The sequence below is a fragment of the Accipiter gentilis genome, chromosome W (assembly GCF_929443795.1).
Source record: "Accipiter gentilis chromosome W, bAccGen1.1, whole genome shotgun sequence".
Lineage (NCBI taxonomy): Eukaryota > Metazoa > Chordata > Aves > Accipitriformes > Accipitridae > Astur > Astur gentilis.
This window is the reverse complement of record NC_064918.1, coordinates 7,608,831-7,633,442: the sequence shown is the minus strand read 5'-3', so window position 1 is coordinate 7,633,442 and position 24,612 is coordinate 7,608,831. Positions and strand designations below refer to the sequence as shown.

General features: G+C 42.6%; 1 protein-coding gene across 4 annotated transcripts in view; it reads right to left on the bottom strand.

The window, feature by feature from the left end:
* The window catches only part of LOC126035314 (arrestin domain-containing protein 3-like), a 35,187-nt gene extending 12,025 nt beyond the window's left edge, over positions 1 to 23,162 (bottom strand). For 2 of the 4 annotated variants that reach the window (XR_007504894.1, XM_049793794.1), the window contains exons 1-7: positions 22,632 to 23,138; positions 17,112 to 17,193; positions 6,816 to 6,963; positions 5,466 to 5,568; positions 4,719 to 4,975; positions 3,531 to 3,693; positions 237 to 391 (exon numbers count right to left, since the gene is read on the bottom strand). Coding sequence is in view for 3 of the 4 variants with exons in the window: in XM_049793794.1 (XP_049649751.1) it covers positions 237 to 391; positions 3,531 to 3,693; positions 4,719 to 4,975; positions 5,466 to 5,568; positions 6,816 to 6,963; positions 17,112 to 17,193; positions 22,632 to 22,911 (1,188 nt within the window). In the remaining variant the exon portion in view is untranslated. Of the gene's footprint in view, positions 1 to 236; positions 392 to 3,530; positions 3,694 to 4,718; positions 4,976 to 5,465; positions 5,569 to 6,815; positions 6,964 to 17,111; positions 17,194 to 22,631 lie in introns of those variants that run through there. The other 2 variants (XM_049793795.1, XM_049793796.1) reach the window with 2 other exon arrangements.
* Between the last annotated feature and the right edge of the window lie 1,450 nt (positions 23,163 to 24,612).

The following is a 24,612-nucleotide window of genomic DNA, read 5'->3' as shown; positions in this document are numbered from 1 at the left end:
AAAGGGTAACCCATGCTGTAAAACAGGCATGGAAAACTCTTGATGCAATTCATTTGCATCTTACAAACAAACAAAAATCCTTCCCAAAACCAACTTTTTCCATGTTCATCATTTTAATGGTTTCTCCTAATTTTAGGAAGGAGAAACAGCTTCCTAAACTTATTCAAAAAAAAAAAAAAAAAAAAAATCAGACACAAACAATACATGAATCATCATGTTCTGACAGATATACCTACTTCTGAATATAGGGGCGGAGGCAGAAAACGGAACTCCTGGATGTATGCAAATAATGGTCCTTGAAGGGCTCTCTCAAAATCATCAAAAGCAGCTATAGGTGCAAGGCTGGACTGTCTGTTTTCCTCTGTGACCACTTCTGCATAGCTGGGAGGTGCTGAAGGGAGAAGGTACATGCAGTTCAAACAAGTTCTTAAGCACGTCAAAACACATAACATGACAAATATTAAACTTTAATCACTGTAAGATTCACCAGCAGGCAGGTGACTTCTTAAAAAAATTGTTAAACAAAAAAAAGGGAGACTAGACTTTCATTTTATTCTAATATTAAGCTTATGTTCAAAAACCGACTGACCACTGTTTTTTGTGGCTTAATTATCCCCTTAAAGTTTAAGGCATACCAAACATAATTTATTTCTGTACAGGTAGGAATGACAGAACATTGCAGTCCTCTGGACTCGAGAAGTCCCAGGTCTGGGATTTGTATTTAAAAAAAACCCAGGATATTAGATATGTGAAAACAGAAGGAAAGAAATATATAATTCTTTCTTTGGCCGTAAGAGACTTCCCATAGAAAAGAATATTATCTTTTCACAAAGCCTTGGCTAGTAAGGCTGGTGAGAGACCCCAGAAACTGCTATTATGGGTTGCAATGACTTATAACCAAGGATGCATGCAAAACTGATACAAACATTTGCTTGTAATGGCAGATCAACTGTCTGGCTGGGTAGAAGCCTTCCCGACAAGAAAAGCTGACACAGGGGGAGTAATAAAAGCTTTATTGAAAGACATTACACCTAGATATGGGGTTCTGGAGTCAATCGAGTCGGACAGGGGTGCTCATTTTACAGCAAATATAATCAATCAACTATACAAATCACTGGGAATAGAGAGAAATTTACATACCCCCTATCACTCACAGTCTTCATGACAAGTAGAAAGGATGAACAGAACATGAAAAGATAGCAAAAGTATGTGCACACACTGGTTTAAAATGGCCAGAAGCATTAAACTTAGTCCTATAGAATGTTCAAAACACACTGCAAGAATCCATAGGACTAACACCAGCAGAGAAAAGAAAATTGGATACGCCATTCTCACGTCAAATAAGTGGTGAATAGCCAACCAGCTGACAGATTCCTGAAAATCAGCAAAGAATGAAGTGGGATATTTCACTACTCCTGATACTGTCGATTCTAGTGACTACTACAGCATGGCTAAGTATGAAATTAAAAAGTGGTGGAAAAGCGATACATTTGAAAAGAAAATAATCCACACAAAGTATGCAGGACCCAGTTTCTCAATTCTTGAAAAGCCTAAAGAAGGGACTCTCATTTTTTGTTGTGAATCAGATAAGGCATATTATGTAACCGTGACAGAGGTAGTCAGAAAAATTAGATCTCGTTGTCCCAATGATACCAGTTGCTGTTTAACACTTGATTTCAGGTGTTGTGTGGCGGTTAATGGTGAAGTTGGCAATGTACAAACTAATGTTATCTTGTGAAAGAATTGACCCGATATCAACTACAGTCCCTCTAACTACCACAATGAATCCAACCTCGACTCTGCTAATAAGAAAAGCATTGATCCCACAAATATCTGAAATTGGACCATATGCTATCAAACACGTAGGGCAACAAGAAGTGTTATTTAATCCCTCATGGTCACTGAAACAAGTAGAACTGTTGATACAAGTTAATGTTTCTACAATCAAACCGACCTGTTCACCATTCCTAAGTACATCCTATGCAGGATGGTTAGCATGGTTACATGAGCAAACCTTTAACCCCTCAGACAAACAAAAAGATGCAACTGGTATCATAGGGACAGGATTGGGAGTCTTAAATAACATAAACACTGAAGTACTTGTAAACAAACTGAGCACAACCACAAGTGACTTAAGCAAATTAGAACACCCATTGCAATCCTCTCTGTTGGCGTTAGGGACTAATCAATGGCTTGTGTCTGATATCCTACCTCAGTGGGAAAAAATTAATGAAAAAGACCACCAGGTTATTGTAAATGCACTTGGAACAATCCAAGGCAATGTTTCGCTAGCCCTTAGCTGTATCCAAGCTCAACTGTGGACGCAGTCTACAGTAGCAGCAATTATAAGAGAAGGTGAAGAAGGCATTTTACCCACAGAGATTCAAAAGGCAATTTGGGACAATATAACTAAATTTGAAAGATAATTCCAATCCTGGTGGTATTTAGTCAATTTTACTTATGACCCCATCAACAATAGGGCCACTGCTTTTGTCTTAACAATACACGAGACTTCGGTGTACACCATATACCCAATCGTTGAGTTAGGATTAAATCACAATAGAACTGTACTCTATCCATTAGAAAATAGAGTATGGGCCCAACAGATTGGGAACAAGTGGCAAACTGTTGATATTGGTACTTGTGTTGCACGAGACCAGTGAGGATTTGTCTGTGAAAGCAACACCATCAAAGCCCAAGACATTTGTCTTGATACTGAACAAAAAGCCTGCCATTTTGAAATACATCCCAATGAAAACCCCAAAACTGTACTTGTGTATATTGGAAAGGGATGTTTGTATGAGAACCCTTCATGAATCTCTATTCATAGATGACATTACTGTAGATACAAGTAATCACTCAAATACAAATATTTGTACCTTTACTGAAATTATGGGATGTGACTTTAATTATTCAGCTCCTGTCACATCCCACCAGTTGCTCCAGTCTAACTATACATTATACCAAGATTTGTTGCCCACTCCCATAGGAACGAAACTAACACTAGTAAAGAAACTATTACAGCATAACAAATTACAACGAGTATTAAAACATGCAAGGGATGATGGACAGAGTTCTAATCCCTGTCCACTATGATGCAGAAGAGATACATCATGTCTTGGAAAGAGTGAAGAAGGATGGAGAACACTGCTGGTGGGAAACTCTTTGGGTGGTCACCAACAGCTATGGGAATCTATAATCACATGCTCGACCCAGTGATGATCTTGTTAGCTTTGATTCTATTATGTCTGTTACTTGTAATAATATTGTATAAGACTATGGGCAGTAGGTGAAACGCCTTGAAAGACTTCAAGAGTTCTTTTTGACATATTAGCAGGAATGCTTAATAAAAACAAAGGAAGGACACTGTTAGGAAATACTAGTCGTTTAGCTTAAATAAGTAAGTATTAAAGCCTGTGGGCTTTATTACAAAAGGATGTCATTCGACTGTTAGCAAGACTGCAATGAATAAAGCAGACAAAAACCAAAACAGACTAGCAAATTGATTGGGATTTGTATTGTCAAGTTACCTTCTGGTCTTTCAGGCAGTGTCAGACCAAGCCAATTCATGTTCATGCTACCCTGGCTGCTCACACTTGATGTTCTGCTACCAAATGGATGTAGAGGAATGGTACCAATGACCAGTGGTAAGTTAAGGAATAAATCCATGGCTCCTGGAATATCAACATATACCTGAAGAAAAATGAAACAAGAGTATGATTAAAATGTGGGGTTTTATCAGCACTTCATAAGTATTAGTCTAAGTTGTCTTTCTATGGAAGTTTCCATGAGGAGCTTGTTTCTAATAGTCTCTTTTAGGGCCCATGCCCCTATGGAGACATGAACTCTTCAAGTTAAGAGAAGAGTCTTAACATGAGGCCTCACATGGAAACACAGTCTACTCATAAAATGCTTGCTTAGTTGACACACAACTGTTTTAAGAACTTGCATGATTGTCCTGGTTTTGGCTGGGATAGAGTTAAATTTCTTTCTAGTAGCTGGTATTGTGTTATGCTTTGGATTTAGTATGAGAAGAATGTTGATAACACACTGATGTTTTCAGTTGTTGCCAAGTAGTGTTTAGACTAAAAGTCAAGGATTTTTCAGCTTCTCATGCCCAGCCAGCAAGAAGGCTGGAGGGGCACAAGAAGTTGGGAGGGGACACAGCCAGGGCAGCTGACCCAAACTGGCCAAAGGGATATTCCATACCATGTGACATCATTCCTAGTATATAAACTAGGGGGAGTTGGCCTAGGGAGGATCGCTGCTCGGGAACTAACTGCGCATCAGTCAGTGAGTGGTGAGCAATTGCATTGTGCATTCACTTGTTTTGTATATTCCAATCCTTTTATTATTACTGTTGTCATTTTATTATTGTTATTATTATAATTATTATTTTCTTCCTTTCTGTTCTATTAAACTGTTCTTATCTCAACCCACAAGGTTTTGGTGGTTTTTTTTTCTTTCCTGATTCTCTCCCCCATCCCACTGGGTGGGGGGGAAGCAAGTGAGCAGCTGCATGGTGCTTAGTTGCTGACTGGGGTTAAACCACAACAATGATTTAAAACTAAATTTACTTACCAGATCTCCTGTGAGGACAGTAATACCAGAACACGTATTTCTTTCATAACTGATTATCACAAAATGCTGTGCTAGGAATTTGTATGGAATGTTGGAAGCTACTCATTCTCAAGAGTGAAACAGACCACCCAACATACCATCAATGAATACTCCACATGGATTATACTACAGTCAAGGATTGAAGGGGAAACAGGTGGAATTTTCAACTGTTTGCCATTCCAGGTTTCCGTTTTGCCAGATGACAAGGATTCCCCACGGAGGTTGGCAACAAGCTGTTTGACTTCCTTCATTTTCCCTTTGGCATAGAATGCCTGTGTTTGGTAAATGGTTGCCTTTGGCACCACCATACGGGAAGAGCAATTCTCAATCTCAGCAAAGATCTGAATTGATTCACCTGAAACAAAAAAAAACCCCAGAATTTCAAGTTCTCTTTAAATTTACAAGGCAGCTTAAGCAAACTGTCACATTCTGTATACTGTTAAAATGCACCAGATGCTGCTATCACTGCTCTACCTGGAAAAACATCTGCTGATACTAATAGAAGCAAGATCCCCATAAGCTGTTCTAAAAGGAGAAAAAAAACCCCAAACAACAAAACAAAAACAAAAAATCCTAAACCCAAACAAAACCACAAAACACCACCACCACACACACCACAAAAAAAAACAACCCAAAACATACCAGTTTAATAGATGAGGTCCTTTAACAATCTAGAGATACAAGTAGTGCTGTCTTAGTTAACAGAGTATACTGTAAAGATTGCTAAATGCAGACTGAGGTGGTAAAAATATCCTTAATGTTTCATTTATATAAAAACAGTAAGTAGAAACTCTAGCTTTAAAAGGGAAGGAAAAACATATCCTATAATTACTTCTATTACATACCTGGGGTATAGCCCTTTCTTTCAATTTTGGCACTTAAGGATATAGGGCCTGAGGTACAAAGCCAACAACAGAGAGTCTTTTCTTTTGTGCCTGCTTGGGGTGACTGCAAGAAGAGAAAAATACTGTCCATTAAATTAGGAGCTCCATGAATCTCTTCAGATATTTAAATCAACACAGGACAATAATCATTTTCATAATGTGCTTATTATTACATATTTTGATAAACAAAGCTACTTTCATAGGAAAAGTCTCAAGCAATTTAAACAGCATTGTACAGATACGTTTGCCCCAATTCCATTGCTGTATTAGTATTGCTTTTTCTGCCATCCTCCATACTACAGCCATACTTAAAACAGTTTTTAATACTAAAAAGAAATACTGTATAGCTTAAAACAAAAAGCTTCATAGCCTACATATCCCAACATACTGTTGCAGAGCTTTTCATTTAACTAACAGTAAATTAGAACATCTTCACACTTTCCATTAAGCTGTATTTCAGAAACAAAATAACCAAGCTAAACTACTGTAATCTTGACTCCTGCTATTTCTTCGGTTTCTGAATGATCCTGTTTCATCTATATTAAAAAGACTTATTTTACACAACATCAGGATTTAGGGCTTGATCCAAAGCCCATTAAAGTCAAATGGGAGACCTTTGATTTTAATGGAGTTTGTGCAAGGTCCCTTTGCAAGCCTGATTTTTCACCCATACACACAAGAAACCTATTTCAATGGACTTCTAAATTTTTTTTTTTCCTCTAGATTAAAATTTGAGGAAGGGATAAAATAAAGGATTTTTAGGCCAGACTGAAATCAAATCCTCATTGAAAGCAGTTGTGATATTAAAGTTACTTTAATAAAATGAAATTTCAGGAAAGACTTATACAGAATTGTGATCATTTCTCCCCATCAGTAGAAAACTATCCATATGGAAATTATCAATTATGCACTGCAGTAAATTTTTTTACTTTGCATTTTTAAGTTAACAGTTCCTCACTAAAATATTGAGTTGCACTGTTCCTTCCATAGATTATTCTTTATTTATAGTTGAAGAGGAACAGTTCACCAAATTTTCTTCCTTAATGAGATTCTACAATTTAGTAGTATCAATTTAGATCATCAAATGCTTTTTATGTATCGTAAAAATCAAGCAACTCCAAGTACAGGATAACTTAGCTTTCAAAATGCCAGCAGTTAAAGAGTTGCTAAACTGATATAATACTTAAAAGAAGAGCTGTAGTTAAACTAGCAAATAAATATGAGGTAAAATTACATGTTGATGTTGTTTCAGTTATTATACTTTGTTATTTTTATGCCAGAAAAAGAATGAGTAATTCTGTTAGTTCTTACCAGTAACGAAGGAGTGTTGATATCTATATGTTCAAAGACTGTAAATTCCTTCTTTAATTTTACTGGTAGAAGCCAAGGCCTATGCAATTCAGCTTTCACCCAATAGCGCACACTGCCATGTCTGCCTTCGAATGAGGTAGCAAGTGGTCTGTGCAGGACAAAGGTCAAAGTTGAGTAAAATTTTTCTCTCTTTCCCATAACAATACAATTGATCAGATTGGGATATTGTATTCTGTAAATAATTGTGTATTATTTACTTGGCTGGTATCTCAGTGGTTTATTTTAGGTATAACTGAGTGCTTCTGTAGTTTGTTTTGCCTTAAGTACGGTAGTTAAATATTTCAATTTAGAGTTCTGAATAGAGGCTATTTTGAGCATCTTCTAATTTTCCTTTACCCTGATGAGGCCATCTTAAAATATATATATATAAAAAAGATAAAGACTATTCTGCTCTGAATGCTGAAAGACAAAGGAAGTCATTTTAGGGAGTTGGAGGGGAAGAAAAAAAAAAGATGTGGAAAGGGACTCCAAACCTTGCAGCATTACCCTTTTTTCCTTTTCTCCTTCCCCCCCCTCATCATCAGATGAAGGACACAAGATTTTTATATTCCAGTCATGTCCAGTTAACTGTAACTTGTCTTTTCCTAACATTTTTTGCCTTTAATCTCAAAGGAAGAATTTTTTTATATTGCACCATGTTTGAAATGCATCATAATAAAAGACAAATTACGGGCAAAGCTTCCCTCCCTAACTTCTATAGGGAATAATACTAGCTGTGCTAGTACTTTACTAGAATGATTCTTTCTGCTACAGGTTTCACATCTCTATTTGTACATCTGAAATGCTTACTTTTTTTTTCTTAATAATGCAAATGAAAGGATTTTCTAATCAGTCTTCAATGTTTCATCCTGCCCCAGTATCCTTTAAGGCAAAATCAGTAAGGGCAGCCAGGGTCTTGGTTTTTTTAATATTGCTTTGTATTTGGTTGTACTGGGTCTGGCTGGGATGGAGTTAATTTTCCTCATAACAGCCCATATAGTGCTGTGCTTTGCATTTGTGGCTAGAACAGTGTTGATAACACACCAATGTTCTAGCTATTGCTGAGCAGTGCTTGCACAGCATCAAGGCTGTCTCTCCAACACCCCATTCCCAAAGGCCAATAGGCTGAGTGTGGGCAAGAGGTTAGGACGGGACACAGCCAGGACAGCTGACTCAAAGTGACCAAAGGGATATTCCATACCATATGCCCAGCAATAAAAGCTGGGGAGGGAGGGAAGAGATGACAGGGATGATACAGACATTCATGGTTATGGTGTTTGTCTTCTCAAGCAACCACTACACATACTGAGACCCTGCTTTCCAGGAAGTGGCTAGACATCTGCCTACTGATGGGAAGTAGTGAATTCTTATTTTTGCTTTGCTTCCATGCACGGCTTTTGTTTTTCTTATTAAACTGCCTTTATCTCAACCTCCAAGCTTGTCCATCTTATTTTCTCTCCCTGTCCTGTTGATGAGGGGGAGTGAGAGCGCAACTGCATGGAGGGCTGGCAGCCAGCCAAGGTCAACCCACCACATTGGTTTTGTTTTAAATAAATTTTAGAAATATTCTATGGATACAAAATAGCAAAAAACAGTAAGAAGGCAGTGTCAAACTAGTGTTCTTCAGGCCTTTTATTACCAGCCTTCATTTTTTCAGTATTATCAAAGATGGCTTCATAGCTATTACTTCAAGTCACTTGAAAAGAACTTCAGTATTTTAATCAATGCTTGTGCTATTTTACTGGTCATCTATTTAATCTCAAACATAATATTCCATATTCACATATACTGTTTTTCTCTTTCATATTTCATAGAATCATAGAATCATTCAGGTTGGAAAAGACCTTCAAGATCGAGTCCAACCATCAACCATGCCCACTAAACCATGTCCTGAAGTACCCTGTCTATGCGCTTTTTCAATACCTCCACAGATGGTGACTCAACCACTTCCATGGGCAGCCTCTTCCAATGCCCGACAACCCTTTCAGTAAGGAAATTTTTCCTAATATCCAATCTAAACCTCCCCTGGCGCAACTTGAGGCCACTTCCTCTCATCCTATCACTTGTTACTTGATAGAAGAGACCAGTACCCACCTCACTACAACCTCCTTTCAGATAGTCATAGAGAGCGTCAAGGTCTCCCCTCAGCCTCCTTTTCTCCAAACTAAACAACCCCAGTTCCCTCAGCCACTCCTCATAAGACTTGTGCTCCAGGCCCTTCACCAACTTGGTTGCCCTTCTCTGGACACGTTCCAGCAACTCAATGTCTTTCCTGCAGTGAGGGGCCCAAAACTGAACACAGTATTTGAGCTGCAGTCTCACCAGTACCAAGTACAGGGGGATGATCACTTCCCTAGCCTGCTGGCCACACTATTCCTGATACAGGCCAGGATGCCATTGGCCTTCTTGGCCACACTGCTGGCTCATATTCAGCTGGCTGTCAACCAGCACCCCCAGGTCCTTTTCCGCTGGGCAGCTTTCCAGCCACTTGTTGGGGGATGCAACAAGTCTACGGAATTCCTGACAGTTCGAGAACAGCGCGACCTTGAGCAGCTTGTAGTATATCCTTGAGAAGTCTGGAAAGATCCGAGAAGACCAGTACGAAAACAAGATAGTGATAAGAAGAACTGTCCTGACAAACTCACCAATCATGAATTGTTAGTTACTAAGCCAATCATATACTAACACATACTCTGAAGAAGGGGATAAAAAGGTGTGTTAGAACAATAAAGTAGCCATTTTGCGTGATCTATTACTTGTCGTGTCTGTCTGTACCGCGACAAATGGTGACCCCGATGCGCCTGAGTGAACAGATCATCTAACAGCGATAAATCCAGCACTAGAGAGAAGTATACCAGCGGCAACAAGAGCTGCGAAAGAGTATACCGGCAGCGAGAAAAGCTGCGGAGACGGAGCCCGGTGAAGCTGAGAGCAGTGGAATCTGCCTGGTCCGGACCTGAGCCTAGACACATAATAAGGTGAGCCACCGGGGACTAAACTGTTAGAATGGGGCAGAAATTAACAAAAGAAAAGGAGACGATTTTGTCTACCTGGAAAGCCCTATTAAAAAGAAAAGGGGTTAAAACCCCAGAACAAAGCCTGAAACGGATTTTAATACGGTGTAAGGTGCAAGGCTTTACAGCCACAACAGTTACTGCATTCAGTGTGGATGCATGGCAAACAGTGGGCTGGAAAATGTTTGATGAGATCTCTAAAGGACAGAAAGAGCTCTGTAAGTTGGCGATCGTATGGCGTCTATTACGTGAGACCCTGAAGGAATGGAAAGCAGAATGTGATGCGAAAGACCAGCAAAAGAAAGATGAGAATTCAGAAAATGTTATCAATGAAACAGTTTCTGCTCAAGTAACAGCTGCAGCCGATGCTGCAATATCAGCAGTTGTGGGCAGAAAACCCCTCATGAGCAAAAACAGATCATACCCTTATTCACCTCCTCCTCCTACGCCATTAATTACTTTACCGGGCGATGAGGGGCCCTTCTCACCTACTGGTGCAGCGGCAGAAGGGGTGACTCCATCAGCCCCCCCTCGAAGAGAAAAATGTGGCGATTAACTCTGAGCCGGAAAGCCAGGGCCGTAACGAAGGCCAGGGCCGTACCGAAAGTGAGGGCCGAAAGGATGGTGAGACTCAAACCGAATGTGAGGGCCGCACGGAAAATGAGAGCAAAGATGAACCTGAGGCAGAAAAATCTCTAATTGACGCTATGCGATCCCTGCAGCTTGCAGATAAAACCATACCAAAAGAACCCCTGCCATGGACTCTCCCTCCATCCACAGTAACTGTGGTCCCGAGATCCCCTGATCAATTTTGGGAGGGAGTTAGAAGATATGCTGCCGACTCCGGCAACTGGGATCTAGTAGAACGCCTCAGCCCGTGCTCTCTAACACCTGCATTTCTAATGCCTCTAGATAACGCAGCAGAGGCTCCTGTTACATTTCCTGTTTTCAAAGCTACTGCAGGCACAAACCGGCACGATGAGCACAATCCCATAGGCTGGAGAGTAGTGCAGGATTTGCAGAATAAAGTACAAAAATTTGGAATCAATTCTCCTGAGGTAATGCAACTTATTCGTATAATTAGCACAGATCTGCTGTGTCCATATGATATTATGCATCTAGCACAAGTGCTGTTTCAGCCCGTACAATTGCAAGTATTTCAATCCACCTGGAGGCAGACGGCACGCGCGACGGCGCTGCATAATTCACGACTGCCACAGGGTGACCCGAGATTAGGCCTTGGAGAGGATGCTTTGCTTGGTGAAGGGCAGTATAGTAACCCTCAGCTACAGGCTACATGGCCTCCGCTGGCTCTCGAACAAGCACGAAATATAGGCCTTATGGCAATAAAGCGAACCATGGATATGGCAGCTCCGAAGCAAAAATATGCCACTATCCGTCAAGGCCCCACAGAACCCTTTTTACAATTTGTAGAAAAAATATCTGCTGCCCTGGAAAAACAGGTGGAAGATGAGGTCTTAAGACAAATGCTATGCAAACAGTTGGTAAAAGATAATGCTAATGAGGACTGTCAAAAGATCATACAGGCTCTGCCAGGAGATCCTTCTGTCCCTGACATGGTAGCTGCATGTTCTAAAGTTGGGACACTGGCACACACAGTGACCACCATAGCCAATGCTATGAAAAATTCTGGAAAGTGCTCTGGGTGTGGCAGTGAAGGGCACATCATGGTAACTTCTCCACACAAAACATCACCAGGTAAACAACCAGTGCACCACTCACTGGAGATTACTTGCAAGAAATGTGGGAAATTAGGACACTTTGCAAAACAGTGTCATTCCAAATTTCATGCTAATGGACAGCCGCTACAGGAAAACCACAAAATGAGTGTGAGAGGGCGCGCGAGGAGAACAAATCCCCTCCCGACAGCCGGCCAATTCCTCTCTGCGAACAATTGTCAGCTGCGACAGCTGGCTTAGCAGGGTTGGATGTATCCACCGCCGACACAGTAACTCTAGCCACGAAAGACATCGTTAAGGTCCCTCTTAATGCAAGGGGTCCTATAGGACAGGGACTGAATGCATTGCTACCGGGAAGATCAGGTAGCACGTTGAATGGAATAATCATGCATGTGGGAGTTATTGATGCTGCTTTAACAGGTCAAATTTGTGCGATGATTTTGACCCCCTACCCACCAGTACCAATCCCTAAAGGTACTCGCATTGCTCAACTTGTTCCTTTTTCGAGTTCTATTTCAAAAGCAGAACAGCGACTGCGATGCGCTGGAGGCTTCAGCTCCACGGGACCCCCTCAGGTCTGCTGGTCTCAGACTGTCTCATCATCCTGACCACATATGACGTGCACACTGTCGAATCACGGAAGATCTCCGACTACAGTAAGGCTTGCAGGGCTCCTGGACACCAGAGCTGATGTGACTATTATTGCCGATTATCTGTGGCCGTCTACCTGGCCAACAGAGGAGGCTGGTATGGGAGTAGTGGGGCTGGGAGGATCCACACGTGCAAAGATGGCAGCCACTCCAGTTCCGATTGCCAATCCTGAGGGCCAACAGGCAGTTATTAAACCATATGTGATGGCAGCTCCCCTCAATTTATGGGGGAGGGATTGCTTGTCGCAACAGGGGGTGAGAATTATCACAGATTTTTAATGGGGGCCACTGTGCTGCAGGGTGTTAGACAACCCATGCTTGTTTTAACTTGGTTAACAAATAACCCTGTGTGGGTGGATCAGTGGCCCCTACCACTTGAAAAAATTAAAGGCCCTGCAAGAATTGGTAGCAGAACAACTAGCTGCCGGACACATTGAACCATCTCACAGTCTGTGGAATGCTCCAGTGTTTGTGAAAAAAAAAAAAGAAAAAAAAAAAAAAGACATCAGGAAAATGGCGATTTTTGCATGACCTGTGGCAAGTCAATGCTGTCATGGCCATGATGGGGGCTCTGCAACCAGGCATGCCTTCACCTGTCATGATCCCTCAAGATTGGGAAATCATTGTCATGGACCTTAAGGGTTGGTGTTTTTTACAATTCCATTAGCTTCCCAAGACAAAACCAAAACCAAAACAAACAAACAAACATAATAATAATAATAAAAAAAATAAAAATTTTTGCATTCTCTGTGCCTTCTATCAATCATGCAGAACCAGCAAAAAGATATCAATGGAGAGTTCTGCCACAGAGCATGAAAAATTCACCAACCACTTGTCAATCGTTTGTTGCACAAGCTCTGTCACCTGTACGGGAAAAATTCCCTACTAGTTATAGTTATCACTATATGGATGACATTCTGTTAGCGTCAGACAACAAGGAGCAGTTGAATGGCATGAACAATTTGGCCACGAATTTGCTACAACAATATGAGTTAGTTATTGCCCCTGAAAAAGAGCAAAAAATAGCACCCTGGAAATATTTGGGAATGACAATTACAAATAAGCAGGTTGTGCCCCAACCTGTGAAACTTAACCCTGCAGTTAAGACACTCAGTGATGTACAGAAATTAATGGGATCCTTGAACTGGATCAGGCCCTATCTTGGACTGACCAATTCGCAGTTACAACCTCTATTAGACTTATTAAAAAATTCCAATGATCCAACAGAACCCAGAATATTGAATAAGGAAGTGTTAAATGTAATTCACAGGGTGGAACAATGTATACACAAGAAATTTGTTTCTCAAATTGATCTGTCTCAATTGGTACAATTCTTTGTACTAATTGACAAAACTGTGCCATTTGGTGCTTTGGTGTAGTGGAATTCTGAGTGGGATGACCCATTACATATTTTAGAATGGATGTTTTTGTCATTCCGACCACGAAAAACTGCTCCTGGCTTGTTTGAACTTATTGCTGATGTAATCATAAAAGCCAGAAAACGATGTGTAGAACTAACAGGACGTGATCCAGCTACTATTGTTTTACCTGTTCAAAATTGGTACTTTGAATGGTGTCTGGCAAACAATTACAAGCTGCAAGTGGCTATGGCGGGTTTTCAAGGACAGATCTCGTATCATCTACTGTCGCACCCGCTCCTGAAATTTGCTCGAGAAATACCATTTGGTCAGAAAAACTTAAGCCAGCTGGAACCTGTGAAAGGCCCTACTGTCTTCACAGATGGTTCTGGAAAAACAGGTAAAGCACCAGTAGTATGGTATGAAAACAACAACTGGAACAGCAAAGTAGTGTATCAAAATGGTTCTCCACAAATAATAGAGCTGCGTGCACATGGCACACTGAAGCAGCAGCTTCAAAAACAAAAAGGGGGAATGATTGGGGAACCACCACAGGCATGTTTAGATAACGTGGTTTATGTTCTTAGCTTTCTCTATTATGGGGATAATTCTTCTCTACCTCCTTTTTTCAACACTTCTCTTTTTTCAACACAGAATTTACAAAGAGGCATCAAAGTACATGTTAAAGATTTAGTTACTGGTCAGTGGAGTGGACCATGTGAGCTGTTAACCTGGGGGCAAGGTTATGCTTGTGTTTCTACAGATACAGGCCCACAATGGACTCCCGCTTGATTTGAATGACCATCATCATCTGGAACATCCCAGAGGGTGCGGCAATATGAATACCACCTCAACCAAAAACTAAGTGTAGGTCACCTTGACCAATATAACAGGTCAAGATTCTCTGTGCATTGCAACCACATCACAAAGTCCATGAACCAATAGAGACGATGACTATGACTCATGCAGCGCGCCTGGCCAGCGAGCGCATGCGTCATAGGTTGCAAATGAGGCGGATTTTTGGCACCTGCTGGCCACGTGTGCTGAAATCCGTTCCTCTACAAATGTATAAATACCGGGATTTTCCGAAGAGCATCGGACTGGTGTACGGCAAGGCCATCGTTGCCTCCGTGGGGACGCCCACATAAAGCTGGCACCTACCGATTGCTGGGCTGAATTTGCGGAGCAAGACAGCACGAGAATGTACAGATGGTTCATCTACCTCACAGTCCTCGGATGGACGTAGGCATGGATACCACCGCAAACCAAAGAAAACATCTGGATGACCCTGGCTGACGTGACCGGACAAGATTTCTTATACCTTAGTACAACAACACCAAGCTATCCCTTTTTCACAGGTTTAATAGGGGGTTACGCTGACGTCGACAAAGTTTAAGAACTTATTGATGGAGACCCCTGTGCAGCAGGTCATGGACTCAATGGATGGGAATGCCTGGTTTTCACGGATCGGGCATTAACCCTCATTGCCACCCCAGGAATCACAAATTCTGGGGTCCCTGAATACAGACTGGTGTAGTATTATCAGATTTACTGCTAGACATTGATCGTGTCAGACAAGCTACGCTATAAAATAGAGCTGCAATTGATTTCTTGCTTTTAGCACAAGGACAAAGATATTTGAGGGTTGGGGATTATCTGGATGGTTGATATCTCTGCTCAAGACTGTGGGGGTAGTGATCTTGATTGTGATAACTATGCTTCTAATGTTGCCCTGTCTTTTCGGCCTTCTGCAAAGGGCCCTGCAGAGGGCAGCTGGGATGATATTTTTAGCACAAATACAAAAAGGGGGAATTGTCGGGGGATGCAACAAGTCTACGGAATTCCTGACAGTTCGAGAACAGCGTGACCTTGAGCAGCTTGTAGTATATCCTTGAGAAGTCTGGAAAGATCCGAGAAGACCAGTACGAAAACAAGATAGTGATAAGAAGAACCGTCCTGACAAACTCACCAATCATGAATTGTTAGTTACTAAGCCAATCATATACTAACACATACTCTGAAGAAGGGGATAAAAAGGTGTGTTAGAACAATAAAGTAGCCATTTTGCATGATCTATTACTTGTCGTGTCCGTCTCTACCGCGACAGCCACTCTTCCCCAAGCCTGTAGCATTGCATGGGGTTGTTGTGACCCAAGTGCAGGAGTCGGCACTTGGCCTTGTTGAACCTCATACAATTGGCCTTGGCCCATCGATCCAGCCTGTCCAGATCCCTCTGTAGAGCCTTCCTACCCTCGAGCAGATCGACCCTCCCTCCCAACTTGGTGTCATCTGCAAACTTGCTGAGGGTGCACTCGATCCCCTCATCCAGATCATTGATAAAGATATTAAAGAGAACTGACCCCCATACTGAGCCCTGGGGAACACCACTTGAACATCCCTTCCAACTCAAGGGAATATCGGTATCATCCTTATCACTTCTTATAGATGAGATTTTCACCTGAACCTTAAACTGACTTCTAAATGTCTCCATATATATGGGTCTTCTTCAGTGTTCCAATAATATCTACTGTAAAGCCCTGTGCTATTCACTGAAACCGATCCGTAAAAGCATTTATTATCTACAGGTTCTGCTAAAGCCAGCCCCTCTAATAAGCAGATGGTTTATTAGCTTTAATATTAGGTATTAGTCTAATATTCTGCCAACTTTTTTTTAACCTTAATTACTTCAGCGCTTGGCTTTTACAGTAAAAGGCTCCTCCTGCCTCCCTTCTTTCATCTATTTCCAGACTCTCTCTGTTCCTTTATATTTAATTTTCCTGCAACTTGTGTTTTAGCTAATTTCCACATCGGTAACTCCTCTACCTATAAATCTTCCCTTCACAATGTATACATTAGACACCTCAAACATTTTGTGTATATGTGTGTGTGTGAATTTATCTTAAGACTTCTGCTATCACTCTTGCTTCACCTTTGCTTTCTGAGACAAGTGGGATTAGGTATGGGAATGTTTCTTCCTTCATCCACCCATCCATTTGCTTATTTCCATCCTGGCTTTTTGCATAAAGGTTAGCCTGAGTACATATATCCTATTTAAACTAGAAAAAAAATCTCTTATTTTGTTCAAATATGGTTAAAGCTTGCCACATCTGTTTCAGACTGAGCCCAAACAGTTAAGCTGTTATCTTATCACTAGTTCTGATGGCCTGCATGGCTCCAGTAAAATCTTGTTTCATTTAAAAGATACCTCAGCCACTCTGCAGGACTCAAATGACACAATTTCCCCTCCCTTCTCCTGTGAAGGGGTAAAATACTACAAAGACATAATGAGTCAACAGACCTCAGTCAAAACAGAGAGTAACCAACTGGGCAACAATGAGCTCCTGTTTTGTGAAAAACTCTTAACCAGTTTAAAAGCAACCTCTTCAGTTTAATGAGATTATGTCCTCTTGCATGTCTGAGCACAACTCCTACTACCACGGAAAAGGTTTCCTCTCCACCCACAAGAATTTTTCTTAAGCAGGTATGTATCTTAGTCTTCTCTCACACAAGCTGTGTACCGCATGCAAGTACTTACATCTGTGGAAGCTCAAAGCTGAATGCATATTCATGCCTTCCTGAATGAATGGTGTGAAGGCCTTCTTCAGAATTGTCATCATCTAGGAGGGAAAAACCCAATATGCTATTCCACCTGTGAACATTTTACACAGCATAATACATTATATAGGTTTCTTTTCCAGAATAAGAGGGATTTATACATTCTTTACAATACTAAGAACACAGCATCCCAGAAACAAGTCTTTCCAGTCCATTTGTATTAACTGCTAGATGTATGGCTGCAGAATTTTTAAGGTTAGGCGAGATTCCAAGATTCACCTTACATAAAAGCAGAAGTTAACTTGTTTTAATTTATGATCTTGATTCCAAGTACTGACATAGTTGTAACTACTGCCATTTCAAGGTCTGCCTGAAAGATCTGTAATGGAAACTATGTTTTCCAATATGATTTCTAGTTAAAACGTCAAATGAAATAGAGCTCTCTAATACTATTAGAGTGATCTTAGTATTAAGTCTGCTAGATTAATAGATTAAATTTAGTAATTCAGCTTCCTTCTATCTCCTGCCTAGCAAGTGTCCAAAAATTGATTTTTTTTAAAAAAAGTGCACAAGCACCACCTAGAAAGTACCAAACAAATTCAGGGGCAAGAAAGGCAGCAAGCTGTCCAATTAATGTTGTTTAGAGCTAACATATCAAAAATTCAAAGTTTAGCTCAATTTTGCTTGGATAGCAGATGCAAACATTTCCTAATTTCAACAAGAAAGCTGACCTTGGTTTATAGTCATGATTCCTTGTATTGCTTTAAATGCTTCAACAAATTTGTGGTTTGTTCTGATATAATTACCATGAAACCAGAAAAACACTGATTCCATCAAAATAGAAAGTTATTTAGACAAAACAATTGAGCATCTCATATACAAAAGGGTTGGGGTACGTATTGGGTTTGTGTGGCAAGGTTTTGATAGCGGGAGGAGGGGGTTACAGGGGTGGCTTCTGTGAGAAACTGCTAGAAGCTTCCCCTATGTCCGATGGAGCCAATGCCAGCCGACTCCAAGATGGACCCACCGCTGGCCAAGGCCAAGCCAATCAGCAACAGTGGTAGTGCCTCTGGGATAACATATTTAAGAAGGGGGGAAAAAAAGAGTTGCTGCGGCACAGAAACTGCAGCCGGAGAGAGGAGTGAGAACATGTAAGAGAAACAACCCTGCAGACACCAAGGCCAGTGAAGGCATTGTCAGGCATTGGAACAGGCTGCCCAGGGAAGTGGTGGTGCCACCATCCCTGGAGGTGTTCAAAAAATGCATAGATTAGGCACTTCAGTACATGGTTTAGTGGGCATGGTGGTGTTGGGTTGATGGTTGGACTCGATCTTAAAGGTCTTCACCAACCTAAATGGTTCTATGATTCTATAAGAAGGAAGGAGAGGAGGTGTTCTAGGCACCAGAGCAGAGATTCCCCTGCAGCCCATGGTGAAGACTATGGTGAGGCAGGCTGTCCCCCTGCAGCCCATGGAGGTCCACAGTGGAACAGATATCCACCTGCAGCCCGTGGAGGACCCCATGCCAGAGCAGGTGGATACCCAAAGGAGGCTGTGACCCTGTGGGAAGCCTGCGCTGGAGCAGGCTCCTGGCGGGACCTGCGGACCCATGGAGAGAGGAGCCCACGTTGGAGCAGGTTTTCTGGCAGGACTTATGACCCTGTGGGGGACCCACGCTGGAGCAGTGTGCTCCTGAAGGACTGCACCCTGTGGAAGGGCCCCATGCTGGAGCAGTTCGTGAAGAACTGCAGCCTATGAGAAGGACCCATGTTGGAGAAGTTCATGGAGGACTGTCTCCTGTGGGAGGGACCCCATGCTGGAGCAGGGGAAGAGTGTGGGGAGCCTTGCCCCTAAAGAGGATGGAGCAGCAGAGACAACATGTGATGAACTGACTGTAACCCCCATTCCCCATCCCCCTGCGCCACTTGGGGAGGAAGTAGGTAGAGAATTCAGGAGTGAAGCTGTGCCTGGGAAGAAGGGAGGGGTGGGGGGAAGGGAAGGTGTTTTAAGATTCGGTTTTATTTCTCATTACCCTACTCTGGTTTGATTGGCAATAAATTAAGTTAATTTTCCCCAAGTCAAGTCTGTTTTGCCCGTGACAGTAATTGGCTGAGTGATCTCTCCCTGTCCTTATCTCGACCCACAAGCCTTTTGTTATATTTTCTCTCCCCTGTCTAGCTCAGGGGGGGAGCGATAGAGCAGCTTTGGTAGGCACCTGGCATCCAGCCAGGGTCAACCCACCACAGGGTAATAAAAACACATATAGTGGGATTATGCAAAAGACACTACCTATTGTTAATAGTCTGAAACATCATGAAGGAATGTTGGTACATTTTAAGATTTTTTTGTTTGTTTAGTTCCCATTGTCCTACAAAAACGCTGATGCTCTAATTTCTTTAGCGCACCAGAAATGCTGAAACAAACCTATGCAAAAATATAAAAACACTATACAAGTGTATCCTCAGCATGTAACATCATGAAATAACAATCTTCAATACACTGAAAGAGCAAAACAATGTCTATAATGTTTTTTTTTGCTAAAAAACACTTGGAAGTTTTTGTTTGGTTTAGAAAAATTAAATATTTTCCTTGCACACGAGTTTTTTCATCCCTTCTTCACTTCCTTCCTGCCAGATCAGCAGTCCCATTGAGCCTGAGCAGCAGCAGCAGAACTGTGGTAAACAAGTACCGAGCTGTCAATCACAGACTAGGCTGGAGCAGGAGAGGACTGGCCTAAACGGGCACAAGCAGATCTCCTTCCAGCTACTCATATGCATACAGTATACGTTATGCCCCACCATGACTACCACAGAGGTAAGGAGAGAGGGAGGGGCACTGCCTATGCCTCACCATCTCATCTCCTCATACCACAGGGCCATGCTGCTGGCTTGCTCCGGCCTGCCCTGCACCATGCACAAGGTGACACCCCAGTCCTGCACTTCTCTCAGGAGCGCATGCTGACCATTACTGAAACGCGATTACGGATAGTGCTGGCCAGGGGCACGGGTGGGGAAAGACAACCGAGTGAGGTATGTGAGAGGCTGCAGGGCTATGTCCCAATGGCCACCCCTGCTCACAGCCCCTTGATGGCCCAGTGGATGTGTGTGGCAGGAGCTTGAATGCTTATTGTCTGTCCCCAGAGATGGACTTTCCCAAGAAAGGCAGTATGCCCTCTGAGCCATCAAGGCCGACATTCCCAGGCAGACCCTGTTCCCAACAAAAAGTGACCAGGGTGACAGCACTCCCCCTTAGCAGCGCAGCGCCCCCAGCGTCCTACCAAGGCCGCGATCGGATCCATAACCGAGGGGTGGGAGGAAAGGCAGGCAAGCATGTGAGAAAGCAGTAACTGCTGAATTGAAACACCCCACCCCCCGGTTTCCCAGCAAGGTAAACTTGTACTCCTCACTTCACAGCTAGTGCCCCCACCCCGTGCGTATTCTGCTAACTCCTCAGGGAAGCAGGGCCCGGAGCACGCCCAATCCAGCACAGGGCTGACCTCGGGATGGCCAGAGCCCGTTCGCCCCGCCCCCAGCACACACCAGAGTGTAGGCAAGGGAACCTGCTCCTTCAGCCTCGCTCTTCCCCCACGTCCCAGCCCCCTATAATCAGCGGCTGGCATCGCCTTAGCAACAGGCTAACAAACCCCAGCAGGCCAATGACAAGGTGGGGACAGGGAGTGGCCTTCCAGACTATGCTAGGGTACGAGGTGTTGAGTTAAACTCCACTCCGTGCGGCGAGTGTTCGCAGTCCTGCCCCTGCAGCCGGGAGAGGGGCAGCGGTGTCCCGGGACATCTGCTTAAGTTTTTACGTGCCGCACATGCAGTGGTGCGCACCCTGTCTCGCTTCTGGTGTCGGAACGTGTCAGATCTGTCCCTTCCCTGCCACCTTTTGTTCCCTTTCCAGCCAAAACCAAGCACCTACTATGGGGGTCAGCATTTGAATCTACAATCCACATGCAAAGTCATTGCTGGTGCTTAAGCAGACAGTTAGAAGCATGGGGTCGCCCTCCTACTTGTAAGCATACATCCTGCTATGAACGACTCGTGCATGTTTGCACGTTTCTGTCATCTGCAAACCAGAGGTGAACGAACTTTCACATGAGAGAATTATTTCCAAGGCGGCAGTATAAAGAACATTTGAGCTACAAAGCCACCTCATGAGTGACCTGTGCTTGCTTGCATTATGATGACATAATTAAAATCAATAACAACTCCGCTCTGCTACAATATTTACTTCAGAAGTGCTTAATAAAAGGCTCAATGCAATCTGTAGCCGAACTTCTTTAAAAATTGCATTTTACTGCAGAGGATCTCTGCAGTAAGTATGCTGCATATTTAAAAAAAAAAAACAAACAAAACAAAACAACAAAACCAAACACAAAACAACACACCAAAACATCCGACACAAATTATGTAATCAGTTTTAACGTTTTATTGTGCTAGAAATTAAGTCATCGCCACCACCTGACGTGTGCAACCAATCTGCAGAGAGGAGTACTCCCTCCCTTCTTCCCAGGACCGGTCCCAAACAGGATTGAACCGCTTCTAACAAAGGCTAGAAACTTCAGAAAAAAACAAGCTTAGAGTCCCTTATACTTTCACAACGTAACTACGTGAACAATAGATTAGCAAACTTAAGACCCACAATCCTGCTCACAGCGTAATACCCCATTTCCATACCCAAAATAAGGAAATTTGCAGGGCACTTTCCATTTCTATAGGGACTTAGCAGACCAGGTTTTTATTGAATGCAGGTTCCAGAACTCCCCAACTAAGAAGTGATGCTCTGATCGTACAACCATGACCTCTTATTTGGCCTTTCATACAGATTTTTACATTTGGGTCCCCCATAGAGGGGTTGAATAAAAGAAATGAAAGTAATTTACAAGTATACTAGTTTAGAACAAAGGAAGAGATGGAAAATTACAGGTGGGGTGGTGATAGTATGTCAAGGTAAGCCACAGGGAATCTTTTATCTGCCAACAATGAACCAACTTTAAAAATCATTGCATATCAGTCTGAAAGTCAGACCTGTATCTATTATGTATCAAAAAGTCTAGTGTTATATTTTAATTACACTTGTGATTCGATAGGATGCTATCAAGAAAGTAATTTACTGCATATCTGGTTTTGATTTAACAGTTATTTTCCCCATAGAGAAACAAATCCTACTAATAACACTAAGAAAAAAAACCTGCATATAAAAAAATGTATTAAAAAATGCAAATCCTTACGAAAAGACTCTGTTAAAAGGCAAGTATTTTAAGAAAGCCCTGTTTGCAGGTACTTTGAAAATACACCTCAACACGGTTTTAATGTTAAGTAAACGTTCAAATAATCAAAAATAAAACCCAAGAACATAGCCAGCATTTCCTCATCTTTAGAAACAGTGAACTCTATGAGACTTGCATATTAAAAAGGGATAAACCAAGACGATGCAAAGATATGTCCTTTTTCTGGAAAAATGTCTGCATGTAGTGAATGAATAAGTGAAAAGCTTACCTCTTTCGTTCCCGAGTAGAACGTCCTTATGGTTAAAATACTCTACTTCTTCAGTGTAATTTTGTGTATAGGCAGTGTTGGATCCAGCATTTCTAGATTCAGTCCAACGTACTTTTGCACGTCCTCTTGCATGAATTTTAAGAGATTTTACTCTAATATCCCCAGTAACTTCTAAACTGACCCTTCCTGAGACTGTGTCCCCACTAGAATAGACAGGGATATTGCTGTCATTGAGACAGTCAAAGCTTATCGTCAAATTCTTCACCTTTCCCAGCACCATATTTTATAACAAAGTCTATAAAAATATACTGTAAGAAAAAAAAAAAGTCGAGGTCTCATACAAAATGCGATCTTCACTTTAGACTGAACAACGCCTCTGCCACGCAAAGAGCCTGCCAACAAGATCAGCGTGTCCCCTACAAACGCTTCATCGGAATTACTGAGGAGACGACAGCTCCCAGCGCTGTGATCTCCTCACAAAGACAGCTGCCCATACACTACCAGCTCACTTTGCGAACAGCTTTGTGAAAAACAACCCCGTCACGCATGCGCGAGTCGAGTCGTGGCGGCGGTTTCCTCCGCCGCTTGCGCGTATCTTTCCTGTTGTGTGCGTTTTTCTTGTGTTATTGCTTCCGTCTTGTGCAGAGAGACGGAGCACTCCCTGGTGGAGCCAGGGCTCTACTGCGAGCTCGCAATGCGGTGTTGAGATAGGTACTGAAGAACTGAGAGAAAAACGTCTGTGGCGGGGGGTGTGAGGGCTGCTCGTCCGGAGGGCTTCGACGTCTCGTCTCGTCTCGTCTCGTCTCACTGCCTGGCACGGCCTGGGGGCCCTGGCTGGCTGGCCGGCTGGCCTGCTGGCCGGGAGGTGTCTCGGAAGGAGCTGGTAGCTGCAATCGGGCAACAGGCGGTGAGCGCCGGGCCCCGGAGTCTGGCCGCGGCCGGCACGGGTTCTCCCTCTCAGCCACGGGTTGCCTGGCTAACAGCAAAAATAGCAATGATTCTGTCGGGGTAATGCTCGGCATATCGCTCAGTTACAGATCTCGCCCAAGGCTTTTGTTCGTGAAGCGGCTAGTCCTGACCAGGTTATAGGCAGGGAGCCGGGCCGAGGCCGGCAGCTAAGCGGGGCACGGCCGCCTTTGCCGGCCTGGCCCTTCCCCCTCTTCCCCCCTCCCCCCCAGCAGCACCTGCCGTATTCACTGAGGGGTGAGGGTATAAAAGCGAGGCATTATGCAAAAGTAAACATATAAATCTCTATCAAGGTGATGTTTTCTATTTTAATCCTTTTAAATATAATTGTTCTACAGTATCTTAGTTTGGGGTCTGGTTTGCTTGCTGCTGCTGTTGGGTTTTTTTCCCTGTGGGAATAAATTTCCTGGGTAAGGAAATGGCACCATTTCTTCCATTCATGGAGTTCAGACAGGAGGGTCACAATTCCTGTCCTTCCAGTTCTGGGTTCATTGTCACCATGTACCTCTGTCAGTGTGGATCTTCACAGAATTTAAAGTGCACAGCAGTTACCTTCTGCAGGTCCTTGAAGATCCGTGAAGTTTAAAGACTCAAATCTTGCTAACCAAGTGGATATTCATATGGATTTTTTTTTATACGTGTTGATAAGGAAGGGGACCTTCTTACATAATTTGGATATGACATTATGGTGTTTTCTCATTTATTTTTTTAATACAGATGATGTATTTTGTATACTTGCTAGGTTCGCCTATTCCAGGCTTGTTGGAGATGGATAAAACATTTTGGTTTGCTGGTGTAACATCACACCCCCCCACCCCCCCGCATTATATGTGTAGCCCTAACTTGCTTTCCTCTCTCAGTAGAATTGCTGTCTCTTGCCAAGCCATTTTTGGACTCACAACTTCAGAGTGACATGGCTGCTGTCATGATGTGGGATGTGTTCTAAGCATTTCACGTGAGTAATCTATTAGGAAGATAATTTCATTTGTGAGCCAACTTGTAGTATATTAGATTT